The sequence below is a fragment of the Peromyscus leucopus genome, chromosome 8b, assembly GCF_004664715.2.
Source record: "Peromyscus leucopus breed LL Stock chromosome 8b, UCI_PerLeu_2.1, whole genome shotgun sequence".
In the NCBI taxonomy this organism is placed as follows: domain Eukaryota; kingdom Metazoa; phylum Chordata; class Mammalia; order Rodentia; family Cricetidae; genus Peromyscus; species Peromyscus leucopus.
The window spans coordinates 17,687,643-17,705,371 of NC_051086.1; the positions used below are offsets into that span (position 1 = coordinate 17,687,643).

General features: G+C 47.5%; 1 protein-coding gene across 1 annotated transcript in view; it reads right to left on the reverse strand.

Moving 5' to 3' along the window:
* Fabp6 (fatty acid binding protein 6) overlaps positions 1–435 on the reverse strand; it is a 5,070-nt gene extending 4,635 nt beyond the window's left edge. Inside the window, exon 1 of the mRNA XM_028864323.2 lies at positions 307–435. Within this exon, the coding sequence (XP_028720156.1) occupies positions 307–373 (67 nt within the window). The 5' untranslated portion in view covers positions 374–435. The remainder of the gene's footprint in view (positions 1–306) is intronic.
* Between the last annotated feature and the right edge of the window lie 17,294 nt (positions 436–17,729).

Below are 17,729 nucleotides of genomic sequence, written 5' to 3' on the forward strand. Positions count from 1 at the left end.
GATGGATGGATGGATGGGTGGATAGATGGGTGGATGGATGAATGGGTAGATAGATGAGTGGATGGATGGATGGATGGATGGATGGATGGATGGGTGGGTGGATGGATGAATGGGTGAATATATGAGTGGATAGATGGGTGGATAGATGGGTGGATAGATGGGTGGATAGATGAGTAGATAGATGGGTGGATAGATGGGTGGATGGATGGATGGAATTCTGTCCCACTCCACCCCAAGGGCTTGGGTTCCTATCCCAGAGCTGGTTGTAAGCAGCCAGCCCCAGGGAAGGAATATGAAGAAACTCACCCAGGCGCTTCATGAACTCGTCATAATTCTTCTCACTCTCAAATTCGAATTTGCCGCTGAAAGCCATAGTGTTGGGAGAGAGCTGGCAGCAAAGAGCAGCGAGCTGAGGAAGAAGGTTGGTCCTGAGGAGGCTGGAGTCCCAGTTTATAAACACTCCCAACTGCCAAGGCTCAGCCCCAAAGTCACCCCACTTCTCGGCCCTGCCCCTAATCAGGAGGTGTTTGCTGTTTTATGATATAGGCAGGACATGGAAGGGCAGAGCCCTAAGGTTATTCACCCTGGGGAAAATCACCTGCAACCCCACTACCAGCGTCAGCAAGGTCAGGGCCAGGACTGCCATCGAGTGTGGTCATTCACCTCTCTGCTCATCCCACCCTCCATTCATCCCTACCATGCCCTTTTCCTATGCTCTCCTCATCCTTCACTTACTCATTCTAGTCTTCATTCACCAAGCACTGTACATTGAACTGTATGTGTCGACCCAGAAGAATGAGGCACGCATCTTTCCCAGGAAGCACCCAGGCCAACCCAGACCCAAGGCGTGTGTGTGTGTGTGTGTGTGTGTGTGTGTGTGTGTGTGTGCGCGCGCGTGCGCGCGCACAACGTGTAAGCTAGATATGATCTGTGACACTGAGGCTCCAGTCTTTGGGGTGACAGCTGCCTGCTTTGCTTGTTGGGTGGCTCCTGGGCCACACAAAAATAGCAGTACAATGTATCTACAAAGGCCCTCATCAGCATCTTCATCATTACTACTTAAATTACAAAGTTTCAGCCAGACATTGTGGTTCACATCCATAGCCTTGGGAGGCTGAGGCAGGAGGATTGCCATAAGGCCAAGGACAGCATGGGATACAGAGTAAGGTCCTGTTTCAGAAACAAACCAAAAGCAAACAAATAAAAACTCTCCTTTTCTGGGGTTTCCTCTCTATGAGAACCCATCATTTCTGTTCAAAACAGAATTGACCATAGTTGCTGATTCCAAAACCTGAGACTAAGTGGTTTCTCTGTCTGTCCCCCACCCTTCTCTCTCTTTCTTTGAGTGTGTGTGTGTGTGTGTGTGTGTGTGTAGGTCAGAAGACAGCTTTCAGAAATGGGTTCTCTGTCTCCATCATGTGGGGCCCAGAGATTGAATTCAGGTCAAGCCTGGCAGCAAGTGCCTTTCTTCCTTTCTTTTCTTTCTTCCTTTCTTCCTTCCTTTCTTTCTTTCTTCCTTCCTTTCCTCCTTCCTTCCTTTCTTTTCTTCTCCTCTCCTCTTCTCTTCTTTTTCTTCTTCTTCCTCTCTCTCTCTCTCTCTCTCTCTCTCTCTCTGAGACAGAGTCTCAAGCAGCCCAGACAGGCCTCACACTCCCTATGTAGTCTAGGATGACCTTAAACACCAGACCCTCCTGTCTTACCGTCCCAAAAAGTGGAACTACAGACACACACCAATACGCTTAGTGTTTATATCATTTTAAATTGCTCAGTGGTAGAGAGCTTGCTTAGCATGGGCATGGTCTTGGGTTCTATCCACAGCACCACAATCACTCAATCAATCAATCAATATCAATCACATTCTAGTCTATGGATAATTTACTTTCTTTTTTTTTTCTTCTTTTTTTTTTTTTTTCCTTTTTTTCTTGCCACACTGCTGTGTCAGGTCCTCAGAAAATTTACTTTCTATCTGGATCTTTGGGTTGTTTGCAGTCCTTTTCTATTATAATTAAGTAATTATTGTTAATACCTCTGGGTGTATATCAGATGATAGCTAGAACTATCTGCTAAGGGTGGATTCCTAAGCAAGACAGGGGCCATATGACTGGGGCGGGTGAAGGGGGGAGGTCCCACGGGAGATGGTAAGGAAGACAATAGACGACATGGAAGGGACAAATACTGGGATTAAAAGTACAGTGGGGAAGAGTGCTAGAGGGATGAGAGCTGGGGGGCGGGGGAGGTGGGAAGAACCAACCAGGCTGAGATACATATGAAAGCGCTATATGTTGAACAAGGCCCTTATTGTTTTGTACAACAAATAAAATAAATAAAGGGGTGGATTACTATGCATAATATTCCTGGAACAAGTCACTCTGAGACAAGGTGTCACTGTGTAGACTGGCTGGTCCTAACTCAGAGATTTTCCTACTCTGACTCCCAGGTGTGGATTAAAGGTGTATGCCACCACACCGCCACACCACCACACCGCCACACCGCCACACCGCCACACCACCACACCAAAAGGTTCACATTTAAAATATATCTAGAAGGGCATTGTGGTGCCTGTAATCTTAGCACTTGGGAGACTGAGACAGGAGGATTAGCCAGAATTCCAGGACAGCTGGTGCTGCAAAGTGAGACACTGTCTTAGAAAAATAACCAATTAATTTTAGAAATTATAAAATATGGTCGGCAAGATGGCTCATTGGGTTAAGGCACTCACCACCAAGCCTGATGGCCTCAGTTCAATCCCCAGGACCCACATGGTAGGAAAAGAAAACTAACCCCAGCAATGTTGCCCTTTGGCACACATGTGCTGTGGCATACACACACACACACACACACACACACACACACACACACACACACACACACAGTGGAAGACCAGCTCCCACATTCATTTACCCCAGGGACTCTCAAGGAGTGAGGGATAAGAGATTTAAATAGAAATATAGAGGGGAGAGAAACAGAAACACAGGATAGCCTCGGGAGGGCCTGGATTGTTATCCACCGGCCCAGAACTTTATTCCAAATGTCTATTTATAACAATGCCAAGGGCAGGGGCAAAAGACCATCCCTCTGCTAGATACAGTCAAATGTAGACCTTTCTAAACACCTGGTACCCAGGCCCATGGCCCAATCATTCTCTTATGCAGTCCTGCTGGGTAAAGCTACTAGGAAACCTGGGTGGGCTCCAACAACACACACACACATACACACGTACACACAAAATAAATAAGTACAGGGTCATAATTTTTTTTAAGAAATGATAAAGTATTTATAGCTATCACTGTCATTCAGAAAGACTAGAGTGGTTTGCATTCTCTCCCATAGCCACATGAGAATCTCCCCTCCATAATAATAATGGTAATAAAATAACAATGGCAGGAACAGCTAATAGGCATTGGGCATGTATGGCTGATCTCATTCTTTGATTCCTCTCAACAAGTGTGTGAAGTTGCAAACCGAAGTTCAGAGCTGTGGTGCCAGAAGACATGGCTGAGGAGCCGGCGGGACGGACTTCTGGCCTCTCTAGCCCCCACTTGGCTCCCTTTCCACCAGCCTCTCCCAAACAGGGAGAATTGGCTCCTTCCAAACTGCTGCTCAGCCATCAAGGACAGGATGGGAGCGGTGAGGTGTGATAAGGACAAGGTTGGCACCCGGGTGCCTGACTCACCTACACCTTCTTCCCATGGTGCATCTGACCCGCCACCCTCCATCCACCCACACCTGTATCTTTCCTCTTATTCTGGGCTTCATCTGTTTGAACATTCAGCTTCCAAGGCAGGGTAAATGAACTCCAACTGCAGGTTTTATGGGGCCATTGAACCATCAGCGCAAATATACCCCCGTGGAGATAAGAATAAGCCTAAGGCTACTCCTTTTGGGCACCCCCCCCCATAACCCCCCTGGACTCTGGCTGTGTGTCAAACAGCCACCACTACCCTGTGAAGAATATGCAGAGTAAGGAATGGGGACCTGGGTCCTTGGGTCCCAGATCCTCACATGGACATGTGAACTGTATTTGTCAATTAATTCACTCAATTGCCTGAGCCCCGGGTTATGCGTGAGGGAATAGTGATACAGCAGATTGTGTCTAGCTTGACAGCTTATCCCCTCCCCCACTCCCTCCTTAGCCCCTGACCTTTAGCTTACTTCCCTGTCTGACCTTTGAACAAACCACTTCCTCCCTCAAGATTCTCCTTTTTTTCTTTTTCTTTTGGGAAGGGGGTTGGAGGGAGGAGAGCTCATGTAGCTTAGGCTAACATCAATCTCATTATTTTTAGCTGAGGATGACCTCAAACTTCTGCTGCTGTCTCCACCTTCTCAGTGCTGGGGTTTCAAGCAGGAGCCATAACACTCCAGCTGGTGCCAGGGATTGAACTCAGGGCTTCACACACACTTGGCAACAAGGGCTCTACCAGCTGAGCTACATCCCAGCTCAAGAATGGCTCAACTCTCCTTCCTTTCAGCAGAGTTGACCCCTCCTCTCCTTGCTCATAACAACTGATGTGGAGTAAAGATCATCTTCCTACCAACCCTCCAACCACATTCCCACCAGCTGCGGCCACCCAGATCAACTATCTAGAGACTTAGGCTGCGACCCAGGATGGCCTGGAACTAACTATGCAGCCCAGTATTACTGTTTGAGTCTAGAATGTCCCCTACAGACTCATTTTTTATAATTGTTTTTTATTTACTCTTTGAGAATTTCATGCAATTTATTTTGATGGTACTCTTTGCCTCTCCCCAGATCCTCCCCTACTTCCCTGCATACCCAAATTCATGTCCTCTCTCTCTCTTAAAACAAAACAAACATACACACACACCAAAAACAACAACAGAACCATGGAGTCCAGTTGGTGTTACTAACTGCTTCTGGGCACAGGGTCTGCCCTGGAGTGAAGGTGATACACTCAATTTTCACTCCATTGAAGAGAAGATTTGTCTCTCTCCCAGAAGTTATCAATTGCAAATAGCTTCTTGGTTAAGGGTGAGACTTGGTGCCCACTTCCCGACCTCTGTGCTTGGATTTTGTCTGCCTTGAGCTTATGTAGGTCTTGTGCATACTGTCAACAGTCTCTGTGAGTTCATATGCTCACCAGCCCTGTTGGGTCTGGAAACCGTATTTCCACTGCCTCTGGCTCTCCTGCATAGATCTCAGACAGGCTCATATTTTAAGTACCCAGACCCCAGCTTGTGGCACAATTTTGAAGACTTTGGAATCTTAAGTGCATGGAATCAAGATGGAGGAAGCCGATCACTGAGGAAAGGTCTTCGAAGGTTATGCTCACTACTGCTCCTGGCCTCCTTCCTCTGTGTGCTGGTTTGCTCCCTGTGAGCAGCTGTGGTCACAGACCCCTGCCACGGCAGAATGAGCCACTCCGGTCTCCATGCTCTTTCCACGACGATGGACGGAGGCCCTCTGACACCAGGAGACAAAATCACTGTATTCTATTTGACTATTTCTCTCATGGATTTTGTCACAAAAAATAACTAATACACCTAGGCTAGATTCAAACTCATGGTCCTCCTGCCTCAGCCTTCCCAGTGCTGGGATTACAGGCATATGCCACCACATTATTGTTTTTTATTTATTTTATTTATTTATTTATTTATTTATTTTGTTTTTTCTTCGAGACAGGGTTTCTCTGTATAGCTTTGCACCTTTCCTGGAACTCGCTTTGGAGACCAGGCTGGCCTCGAACTCACAGAGATCCGCCTGCCTCTGCCTCTCGAGTGCTGGGATTAAAGGCGTGTGCCACCACCGCCCGGCTGTTTTTTATTTTGAAATAAGCTCTTACTATGTAGTCCAGACTGGCTTTGAATTCAAAACCCTCTTGTTGCCTCAACATCCTGGGTACTGGGATTACAGGAGTGCACCACCACACCAAGACACTCTCTCTCTCTCTCTCTCTCTCTCTTCTCTCTCTCTCTCTCTCTCTCTCTCTCTGTCTGTCTCAGGGTTTCTCTGTGTAAGAACAGGTTTGGCTGTTCAGGTTGGCCTCAAACTGAGTGCTGGAATTAAATGGGTGTGCCACCACTGACCAGCCAAGACACTGTTTCACTGTTTTCAATAGTTACATTGTCATCCACTATGAAGATACATTGTTATTTTAACTTCCTCACAGCAGCTGCACAGGCCTGTAATCCCAGCACTCTGGAAGTAGAGGCAAGAAGTTCATTTTTGGCTACATAGCAAACTAGAGGTCAGTCTAGGCTACCCTGTCTCAAAATAAAAAAAAAAGAGAAAGTACTATTGGCCTAGGGAGAGACATGTGTGTTGGGGTCAGGGGAGCCTTGATGGGTAGGTAGTTCCATGAAGATTCATAGGCTGCAGGATCTTCAAAGATCAGCTCTTTGAGGAACATGGTAGGACTGTGTTGAAGAGAACAGATTGATACTGTGCAGACCAGATTAGTGTGAGTGACTTCCCAGCTCCTCAGCGTTGTGGACTACCCACCAGAGAAGATTGTTCGGACACAGGTTTAAGCCAATAGAAAGTCGTTATTAGCTGGCGGGCCACTACACTGGGTATCTGAGATCCTAGTGTGGCCCCGAGCCTTTCTCAGGGTGAGCTTTTAAGCACACAAAAAAAGCATATCTTGGATTGACATACTTCAGTTAACAAGAACAGTTAGTCAGAAGCAGAACTACAGAAGCCAAAAGGCAAGGTTAGTGCATTTAGAGACTTTCCCAGAACTATGGACTTTGATGGATCAGGTCTTTGTTTTCATTTTGGCAGGTGGTGCTGTCTACATGCTAGGTTTTATGGCCTGAATGCTACTTCCATCATGAAGTCGGTTGTGCTAAGTTCACCTGTTACAATCAGACTGAAAGAGAAGGTGGCCTAACTCCCTGTCTATAGGTCCCATCCCCAGGGGGAGAAGGAGTTCCAACAACATACAAGGAAACTCACCTCCAAACTTACACCTAAAGCAATCGATGACTCCCCCCGCCCCCAAAAAAAAAACAACTGCTCCGGGCCAAAGTCAGATGCCAAAAGATCTTCCCACTCTGCCTGCAATTATCCATCACCCACTTTCCTGCCGCTGGCTAACCGTGATTAATTCCTGTGGCAGCCACAGGAATCATGCCTAATGAATTTCTAATGAACTCATTTGGTGTTAATGCAGTGTGTAATTCTGCAGGACACTCATTATGACTTAGCCCTATTAAGCCTCTAGTTATTGGGAACTACTATTGCTCCAAGCTCAGAAGCAAAGACAAGTAATTATGTAGAGCAAGCGCTAAATTATGGAAAGGATTGGACATAACACAGAATGCCAAGAAGTGGCCTGGCCACACCTGTGTTTCTCTTTCTTTGGGGTACCTGAAGGTCAAAGTGTTTTAGGGGCATTCAAAGGCCCCTGCCCCTAGAAGATCCATACACACACACTCCCCCTGTCAGCTGCTTAGGCCTGAATCACTAACATAAGGAAGGATGCTTTTGTATTTGAAGTTCTGTTCCAGGCTGATACCAGAGTCCACAGGGCAGTCAGAGATAGTTTATCTCATCTGATCATCAGAGAATACCATTTGCTATCATTAAACCCCCTTGATAGATAAGGAGGTTGAGGTTCACAGAGGTGAGGCAACGGAGTTCCAGAACTTATACCCACTGGCAGCAGCCAGGTGGATTCTCTTTCCACTTACCTCTCATTTCTTGCCAACTATGATTTTCAGGTATGTATGACTTATACTTCCACCTAGAGCTAGTGTTAGAGGTTGGAGCCCTTTCTAATAGTTTATCCATGTGTTCTTCTTACCTTGTATATTATTCTATTTTTCTCTTGCTATAACAAAATAAGAGAGGTACCTTTAAAAGAAAGGAAATCTACTTTGTACACAATTTTGGAAGCACTGAGTTCAAATGGCATACCAAGTCTTGCAAGGGCTCCCTGACTACATCATGTTATTGCTAATAGCTTGGGAGTACTTCTGTGAGATAGAGCACACGTGGTATGACGGTAGTCCAGATTTAGACATGGTGGTACATGTCTGTAATCCCTTGGTGGTACATGTCTGTAAACCCTTAGAAGGCTAGAAGGCTAGGTCAGGAGGATTGCCAACAGTTTCAGGCCACTCTGAACGACATAACAATGCCTATCTCAAAAACATAAACAAGGGCTGATTTTTGATAGAGTACTTGCCTGGCATATAATGAGGCCCTGGATGCATGGTAATGCATGCCTAAAATGCCAGCACTGCAAAGGGGCAGGCAGGAGGACCATGAGTTCAAGGTCATCCTTGACTACAAAGGGCCCACCTGGAATACATATCACCTGTCTCAAAAACAAGCAAGTAAAAGAGGTTTAAAACAGCATTTTAAAAAATAATTTCCCACCGGGCAATGGTGGCACACACCTTTAATCCCAGCACTCAGGAGGCAGAGCCAGGTGGATCTCTGTGAGTTCAAGGCCAGTCTGGTCTACAGAGTGAGATCCAGGACAGGCACCAAAATCACACAGAGACACCCTGTCTTGAAAAACCAAAAAATCATTTCCCAGGATTCTGTAGATCAAGAATTTGATCAGGGTGTAGCTGGATGGTCAAGTGCACCCCCATGGATTTAATGACCAACAGCTGGGCTGGTTTCACTCAGATGTCCAACATCTCAGTGCTCCTCAGTATGGCTCCCCTCTCTCTTTTATGTGACTTGCTTGGGTTTCCTCCCAACATAGCAGCCTCGGGATGGCTGGATTCCTTCCTAGATGGCTCCTTCCCAGTCTTCTTCAAGCATGGGTTCAGAAATGTCCAAGCATTGCTTCTACCACAAATAATCAAGAGGAGGATAATAGATTTTCTTCTTGACAGATGGTGGGGATGATACAAGGCTTGCTGGCAGCCACCTTGGGAAACTGCCACTGTGGGAATTTGTACTGAACATCAGGGTGGCTGTCTGAACACACTGTGTTCTGAAAGTGTGCACTGAATGGGAACATGTGTATGTGCATATTTATGTGTGTGTGCACCTGTTGGTTTAACAGGCAAGGCCATTTGGGCACAAGTGAAGAACTGTGTCTGCCTAGACACATAAAGGAGATGTGCACACACGGGTCTCTCTGTTGTCCCGTGCTAGGGGCTGTATCAGGAGGAAAAAGGAAATGTGTGCGAACTTAGTAGGGGAAGTTCATAGGGCTGACCCTCATTAGCAGCATCTTTCTTGGCTGGGATCCCTGAGAGCTAGTCTTAGACGATGTAACAAAGTAATCATTACTGGTATCTTGTCCTTCCCTGGGAGGCCTTGGGTCCGCAGCCAAGCGGAAGACACTGCCCTTGTCATAACCCATCAAAACCACCACGCCAGCAGTAAAAAAAAAAAAAAAAAAAAAAAAAAAAGTAGAAGTCCACATCTCTTTCATCCCAGAAAAACTTCCAGGCCGAACAGCCAATGGGAAAGCTTTATCACTGTCACCCCCTTCCGGCCCCACCCACGGTGCTGTAAAGCTCCTGAATGCTTTCTCTCTTCTGGAAGAGCAGGAAGCCAGAGCTCAAGGCTGCTAGCAGGGTGAGGCCTCCTGCCTGGGGAAGGCTTCTCCTTTAACTACATATGTTCTGGAATAAGAAAATCCAAGGGTGCTATGTGTGGTCCTTCCTGCAGGCCTGTAAACCAGCTACTCAGGTGGTTAAGCGGAAGGATCTTAGGTTTGGTCCTGTAGGCAAGCCAGCTTGGTCTACAGAATGAGACCCTGTCTAAAATTGGGAAGGAGAGGCAAAAAGACAATACCTCATCGGGTAAAAGCACTCACCACCAAGCCGGATGACATGAGTTCAATCTCCAGATCCCACATGGTAGAAGGAGAGAATAGACTGCCACATGTTGTCCTCAGATCTCATACATGTGCACACCATAAACGCACACACACACACACACACACACACACACAAATTTAAATAAAAAAAAAATTAAGAGGTAGCAAGAGTGATGGTCCTGCCATTAAAAGTACTTGTTCTTCGCCAGCCGGTGGCAGAGCCAGGCAGATCACTGTGAGTTCGAGGCCAGCCTGGTCTACAGAGCAAGCTCTAGGACAGGCACCAAAACTACACAGAGAAACCCTGTCTCGAAAAACAAACAAACAAAAGAGAGTACTTGTTCTTGCAGAGGACTCAGGTTCGATTCCCAGAACCCACATGGCGGTTCACAACCCTCTGTAACTCAGTTTTAGGTGATCCAGTGTACTCTCCTGATCTTCTTGGGCATCAAACACACATTCATACATAAAAATATAAATGAATAAATCCAATTTTTAACATTTCTAATTAAAAAAGAATGAGGAAGACAAAGGAGAGAGTGAGAAGGGAGAGAGGGAAGGAAAGAAAAAGAAAGCCAGGCATGGATGTGGTGGTGTGTGGTTGTAGTCACAGCACTTGGGAGGCTACGGCAGGAAGATCACCCTAAGTTCAAGGCCATCCTGGGCTGCATAATGGGTTCTTGTATTTAAAAAACAAAAACAGCCAGGCGGTGGTGGCACACCCCTTTAATCCCAGCACTCAGGAGGCAGAGCCAGGCGGATCTCTGTGAGTTCGAGGCCAGCCTGGGCTACCAAGTGAGTCCCAGGAAAGGCGCAAAGCTACACAGAGAAACCCTATCTCAAAAAACAAACAAATAAATAAATAAATAATAAAAATAAAAATAAAAAAAAAAACAGACACAAAACTGAATAGAAAGAGGAGATGAGAAGTACAATGGCGATGGGGGGTAGCAGAGTAGAGACTTGATCCTTGGGGAAATTACTGTCATTTCTGAGACATGGCCTCATGTAGCCCAGACTGGCCTCAAACTTTCTATGTAGCTGAGGCTAGCCTTGTCCCATCTCCTTAGTAACTATCATTATAGGTGTGCACCACCATGCCTGACTTCAAATATTCTGTAAGAGCAAGTAAATGGTAGCTGGAAACATTACGCATCCTTTTACTTCCCATTTGTGAGAGTCTGTCTATAGGACCAAGCCAGTCAAGTGGAGCGGCTAGATCAAAGATCACTGGTAGTGTGTCCTCTGTGAGGGTTCTGCCAGTCAACACACACCCCCTCCCCAGCAGTGTTTGAAACCACCTCTTCTGCCTTCCCACCTGAGCTGGGTGTGAGGGGATATCAGGTATAGCCTGGTCAGAATGAAGGGTAGCACCCTCCCCAGAGAAATCCATGGCACAAAAAGACAGATAATGTGCCTGAGGACAGGGGTCCCTATGTTTTGGCTAGTACAGAGACCTGTCCCCAAAAGAGCCCAATCAGAGGGGGCATTCTGTTTCCTGTGGCCTCTGCCTAGAAGGAAGATTTTCAGCCTGAGAGTTCAAAGACAGGGATTGGTCCCAGTTCTGATACTCCAGCTGGGCGGGTGGCCTTGGCCTATGGACTAACTCCAGACACAGCTGTAAGCATCCACATACATGTCTCTCACAGCCTTAACACACTGAGCCCAGAGGTTATGCAACCTGTCCAAGCTCATTAAACAGCAGAATGCGGATTTGAACCCATTTAACACCATATTTCACTTTGGGCTGGAGCCGCAGTTTATCCCTCAGTGAGGCAAAGCTGTCCTATTTTTCCTCAGCTTTCCCTCTCAGGAAATGAGGTGTTGGGTGCTCAGTGGAAAGGGCTGTGGAGCCCCTGGGTAAGAAGATCAAGTCTCCCTTCTATTCCTCCTAGGCAGGCCTCCCAGGAAGCCTCATGGCTTTCTGGCTTTGCGGGATTCAAGTTAAACTATGAGCTCCCTGGTGAACAGAGAGGTCCCACTGTGACATGTCTCCGTCCCTAGGGCTGATCACAGGGTGGGACCAGCCTAGATGTGCTGATAGAGATTGATGAGAAGGGCTGAGAGTCGAGTAGAAGGAAAACCCTGGAGAGAGGAGAGAAAGAATGGGGACAGGAAGGAACAGAAAGAAGAGAGAGGAAGGAAGAAAGGCCTCAGGAACAAAGATAGCAAGCCTCCCAGGCAGCTGGCAGCCCTGGAGACAGATACTGTGAGTTGGAGCCCCCTCTAGTGGTCACCTCCATACAGCCTGCCCCGGGGGAGGTGCCAGCAGGAACCCTACCTGCTAAGGGTAAGAGGACCACACACCAACTACCCAAGGGAAGCCAGCTGATAATAACAACCACCGTATCCCCGCAAAAGAACCACATAGACAGCTGGAAGGAGGGAAGCGCTCTTCTCAGCATCACGTGGCAAGGTGGAAAGAGTCCCCAAGCTTCCTTGACCTGGGACTTCTTTACATTTGCCTCCAATGACTTCTTCCCTCCTTCACACCTGTATCACTGGCTTGGTCACCCCTGATGGGGCCAGCCCATACACACCACAGAGCAGGCCAGTGACACTACACCAACGACACCCAGAGCCAAAACACCAAAGACCTCCAGAGACCATCAAGGTGCTCGTTCAGTTGTCTACTCAACAAATACGTGCTGAGTGCCCACTGTGCATGTCAAACTGCAGATCCTGGGGGCACAGCAAAGACAGACACACACAAAAAAGATGGAGGCAGGGTGGGGCCAGCCTGGGCTATGCAGCAACTCCTGGTGAGACCCTGTCCAAAACAAACAGCTGGGGGAAGGGGGAAGCCAGGTGCATATTGGTACAGGTCAGTAACCCCAGAACTCAGGAGGTGGGGGCAGAAGGATCAGTAGTTCAAGATCCTCCTTGGCTATACACTGAGTTTGAGGCCAGACTGGGCTACATGAGACCTTGTCTCAATTGAGAAGGGGTGATGTACACCTGTAATCCCAGCATCTATGAAGTAGAGGCAGGAAGATTAACTCAATAATTTAAAGCTAAATTGAGCCATAGAGCAAGAGCCTGATCATGAAATAAAAAGGCAGGGGATGATTCTCGGTGGTGGATTACTTGCCCAGCCTGCTCAGGGCCTAGCCTGGGTTCCCAGGAAGGAGGAGGAGTGTACAATGGACGGTGCACAAATACTTGAAAAGGTTATTTTCAGATTGGGAGAGAAAGGAAGGGCCTGGTCTGACAAGGAATGTTTGTATAGACACCATGTGGGGAGGATGCAGAATGGAGGCCAGTGGAGGGGGTTCAGGTGAAGGTTCAGCTTGTTCAGAACCTCCTGCCCCTGAGGCAGCGGGAGTGTAGCATCCCCAGTGCGTGAATGGAAGGGCAGTGAGTGTGGTTGAAGCTTAATGGTAAGAGAAAAATGAGATTAGCTACAGCGAGAGGCTGTGGACTGCACATGTCCAGGGCTTTGGATTTGCTGCTGAGGACCAAGTCAGCCATCGGACAGCTTTGGGGGGCGGAGATGGGGGCGGGACAGCTTTGGGCTTGAGTAGATTTGCATTGACTGGTTGATGTATTGACTGATTCCGGGATAGCCCTGGTTAGCCTGTAACTCACTGTGTAGACCAGGCTGGCCCTGAACATTGGGACCCTCCTGCCTCTGCTTCTTAACAGCTGGGAGTCAAGGACTGAGTCATCACATTTGACCTGACTTGAGCATGCTTGTTTGTTTCCTTTCTCTTTTAGATAGAATCCCATGTAGCTCAGGCTGGATTTGTACTATGTAGCCAAGGATGACCTTGAATTTCTAATCCTCTTGCCACTGTCTCCCAAGGGCTTTCTGATGTTATTTTTTCTCCTAGGTCTGATCACTTATTTGTTACATTTAAAGACTTATTTGTTAGTTATTTTTGGCTGTACTCAAACTTAGAAGTAGAAGCTCTCAGCAGAGACAGACTACATCTCTTGGCAATCTGTTCCAGGCTGTTTTCTTTGGCTTCCTTCATTCTCTTGGCCAAAAGTTTAGCATATTCTGCAGTCTCCTCATTTTTCTTGGTGTGTTGATTCTTCAGAGCAATAGACCAGTGTTTGTGTTTTAGGACACAGAGTTACAAGACACTGAATCTTTGGTGTTTTGGTCCTGGGTTTCTTCCCTTCTTGGTTTAAGGGCTTTCTGATTAACAAATTAGCGGACATCATCTACTTTAGAGATATTGAAAAGCTTTTAGATTCTGCTAGCTCTTTTGATCCCCAACCTCTAAGGCACTGTAGCATCTATCCCTTAAGGAAAATCCTTCTCCGCTGCCCTCCACCCCCCGTTATTTTTAAATAATCAAGTTGAGAGCACTCAGATTGACATCCATAATGTATCCCAAACAGACTTACACTTCCTCTCTCCAGTTCTCCTTGAACTATAACAACCATGTGCCTGACTCAACAGCGGGCACACTCTGCGTGGGTCAAGACACCCTGCTTCATAAGAAAACCTTGTTTGTTGTTCCCACCACTGATGTGGACCACATGACCTTCACTCTTAACCCAGAGCATCAGCAGCTACTTCTGTAGCGATGGGTTTCTTACTAAGCTTATGGCCCTCATCCACATCAATAACTTACTGACAGCTGGCGGCTGGGAAGGAGATACTCAGCTTCATCCTAAAGGGCTCATCAACTAGGAGGTGCCATGAAAAGGAGCTGACTTCCATTTTAACAGGTTCTTCCATCTGCTTTGTGGAGAAAAAATGCTATAACCAGTGAGTGAGCACGGAAGCTGGAAAACCAATGAAGCTCTGTGATCAGGAGTCAAAACCATAAAGATTTTTTTTTTTTTTAAGGAAAGAGTTACTTTGGCTCACAGTTGGAGTAGCTACAATTAATAGCTCTGGGGAAGGCGTGGCAGCAAGAGCTAGAGGGTGAGACAACTAGTTACATTGTGTCTGAAGAGATACAATACTGATGTAGTGAATTTAAAAGCAAGGTGGGGGCTGGGAGAGATGACCTTTAATCCCAGCACTCAGGAAGCAGAGGCAGGCAGATCTCTGTGAGTTCGAGGCCAGTCTGGTCTACAAAGCAAGTTCCAGGACAGCCAGGGCTGTTTCACAGGAAACCCTGTCTCAAAAAAACACACAAAACAAGACAAAAAACAACAAAAAAGACAAGGTGGACAGGACCTGCAGGGGAGCATTTGAATGCAGGAGAGCACAGAACAGACTAGGTGCTTTCCATTCCTACTCCAGGCTGGGTGGGTGGGTGGGGAGACCACTCAGCATCTCCCAGGTCACCAAGAGGAGGAGGAAGTGTCCAAGACTCTGGCAGGAGGGAATGGAGGCCCACAGAGCTAGAACTTGTGAATGTTCAGAATGTGGAGACCCAAGGACCCTCCTACAACTCTCTTTTTGCCTGCTACCCCGTTCCCCACACCCACCCCTCTCTCCTCTTCCTCCCTTTTCTATCCTTCCCTCTGCAGTTCCTTCCCCACTACACACAGACACACACACACACACACACACACACATATGTACATGCTCGCACCCACAAAGGGATGGGGAAGGGGGCTTCTCAGGAGGAAGGCAGCTGGAGGAAGTGCTGTTTCTGTGAGGTGTCTGAAGCTCTCTGCCTCATGGCTCACGGCAGAGCTCCTCCCCAAACCCACGGTTCACAATGGGAGGCCAATTTGTCTCCCTGGGACCTCTGGCAATTTCCCGAACCATTTGTAGTTGTCATATTGAGAAGCAATAGGTCTGGCACAGAATAGGGTTGTGGGCATCATGCCTGCACTGGGCGGGGCCTCAGGACACAGAATGTCAACAACGCTGAGGCTGAGACCCAGCCCCAGGCTCTGCTGTCACAGCTGGCAGAGGCTGCATTCCCGGGAGGTTCCTCTGTCAGCGTGTAGTCATCTCTCAGTGGGAGCTGTGCGGTCATGCTGTCTTGACACTGTCCTTTCCATTGCGGAGTGGGCAGAAGTATTCTGCCCAAGGTCCCCAAAGACAGTGAGACCGTGCTTTAGCTGGCCTCTCTCTAGTGAAGGCTTTTGGAGCTTGTGGCACTGCTCTTAGCAAAAGAACACGCTGTTTCAAGCCATGTGTATCTTCCTGGTGAGTGCAATGTGCTTAGGAGGTAAGAACTGCCTGGGCTGAGGCAGTGTGGGAGGGCCTCTGAGACCGTCTGTGTGCTCCAGCAGGGCCACTCCACCAGGCTGCACAATGGAGCACTGCATGGAGCTAGGGGATGCCACTACCTTACGGAGCTGGTAAAGATTATGGGGCTGGGGGAAGCAGCAGGTTTTGTCTTGGATGCAAAAACATATTGCTTAGCCAAAGTCTTAATTTGCTTTCTGTTGCTGGGATAAAAACACTAATCGAAAGGGCTGGGCAGTAGTGGTGCAAGGGCCAGGTGGGGGTGGTGCACGCTTTTAATCCCAGCACTCGGGAGGCAGAGCCAGGAGGATCTCTGTGAGTTCGAGGCCAGCCTGTTCTACAGCGCGAGATCCAGGACAAGCACCAAAACTACACAGAGAAACCCTGTCTCGAAAAAAAGAAACAAAACAAAACAAACGAACGAAGGAACAAAAACTGACCGAAAGCATTTCTGGAGAGGAAAGGGATTTACTTGGCTTACAGGGCATGGTCCTCAGAGAAGCTGAGGAAGGAACTGAAGCAGAGACCATGGTGGGTTGCTGCCTCCTGACTTGTTCTTCATGGCTTACTCAGCCTGGTTTGTGTGTGTGTGTGGTCTTTTTTTTTTTTTTTTTTTTTTTTTTTTTTTTTTTTTTTTTTGGTTTTTCGAAACAGGGTTTCTCTGTGTAGCTTTGCACCTTTCCTGGAACTCACTCTGCAGATGAGGCTGGCCTCGAACTCACAGAGATCCGCCTGCCTCTGCCTCCCGAGTGCTGGGATTAACGGCATGCGCCACCACCGCCCGGCTCAGCCTGGTTTTTTAATACAACCAAGGCCCTCCTGCCCAGGGGTGGCACTGTCCATAGTGGGCTAAGAGACATAACACATCAACCATCAATCAAGAAAATGCCCCTCACAGGCTTGCCTAAAGGTAAATCTGATGGAGGCACTTGCTCAGTTGAGGTTCTGTTTTTCAGGATTAGTCTAACCTGTGCTGACCAAACATACACACAAACAAACACCTAGCCAACAAGGCGGATAAGGTTCCAAAACAAATAAACAAACAAACAAACAAACACCTAGCCAACGTGGCAGACAGGGTTCCCAAGTCAATAAGGTCTGGGTTGGGACATAGTCTAGTGACTGAGAGTGTGTAGTGTCTGGCTTCACTACCCGAAGACATGGTGTGAAATGAAATTGGACTGGATGTCTTGCCCCTCCCCACACCTTGCAATTGAATGGTGACTCACAAATGAAACCGCCAATCTTACTGGAAAAACAAAACAAAAATGCCAGGTGTGGTGACTTATATATGTCATCTCAGAACCTTAGAGGCTGAGACAGGGGGGTTGCAGTGAGTTAAAGGGCAGCCCATGCTAGCATGTGTCCCCAAAACAACACAATGAAGTGCCTATCCATTCAGGACGCCCCAGGAAAGCATCCACCCACCCATGGCCTCTTTCCCCAGAGCACTGTCAGGTTTCCCTTTGGCCCCTCCTGTTATTCGTCGAAACCTCATTTTGCTTGCATTCTTGTTTGGACAGAGATTGTCTGTAGTTGGCTTTTCTTCCCCCTCCTGCCTTCTCACCCCTCCTAAGTAAGTTCTGGGGAGCTCATTGGTACCTGGCCTAACCAGTACATGGTTCTGGGTATGAACCACAGTGCTAACAGTAAAAATAATAGAATTAACAATAACAGAGTAGATATGGTGGCAAACACTTGCAATCCTAGCACTTAGGAGGTGGAGGTGGAGGATCAGGAATTCTAGGTCATCATCAGCTATATACTGAGTTTGAGGCCAGCTTGTGTTTTGTGGGATCCTGTTCTAAAACATCAAAAATAAGCATAGTAGTAATTATAATACATTTGGGGCCTAGAACTGGCAGTGG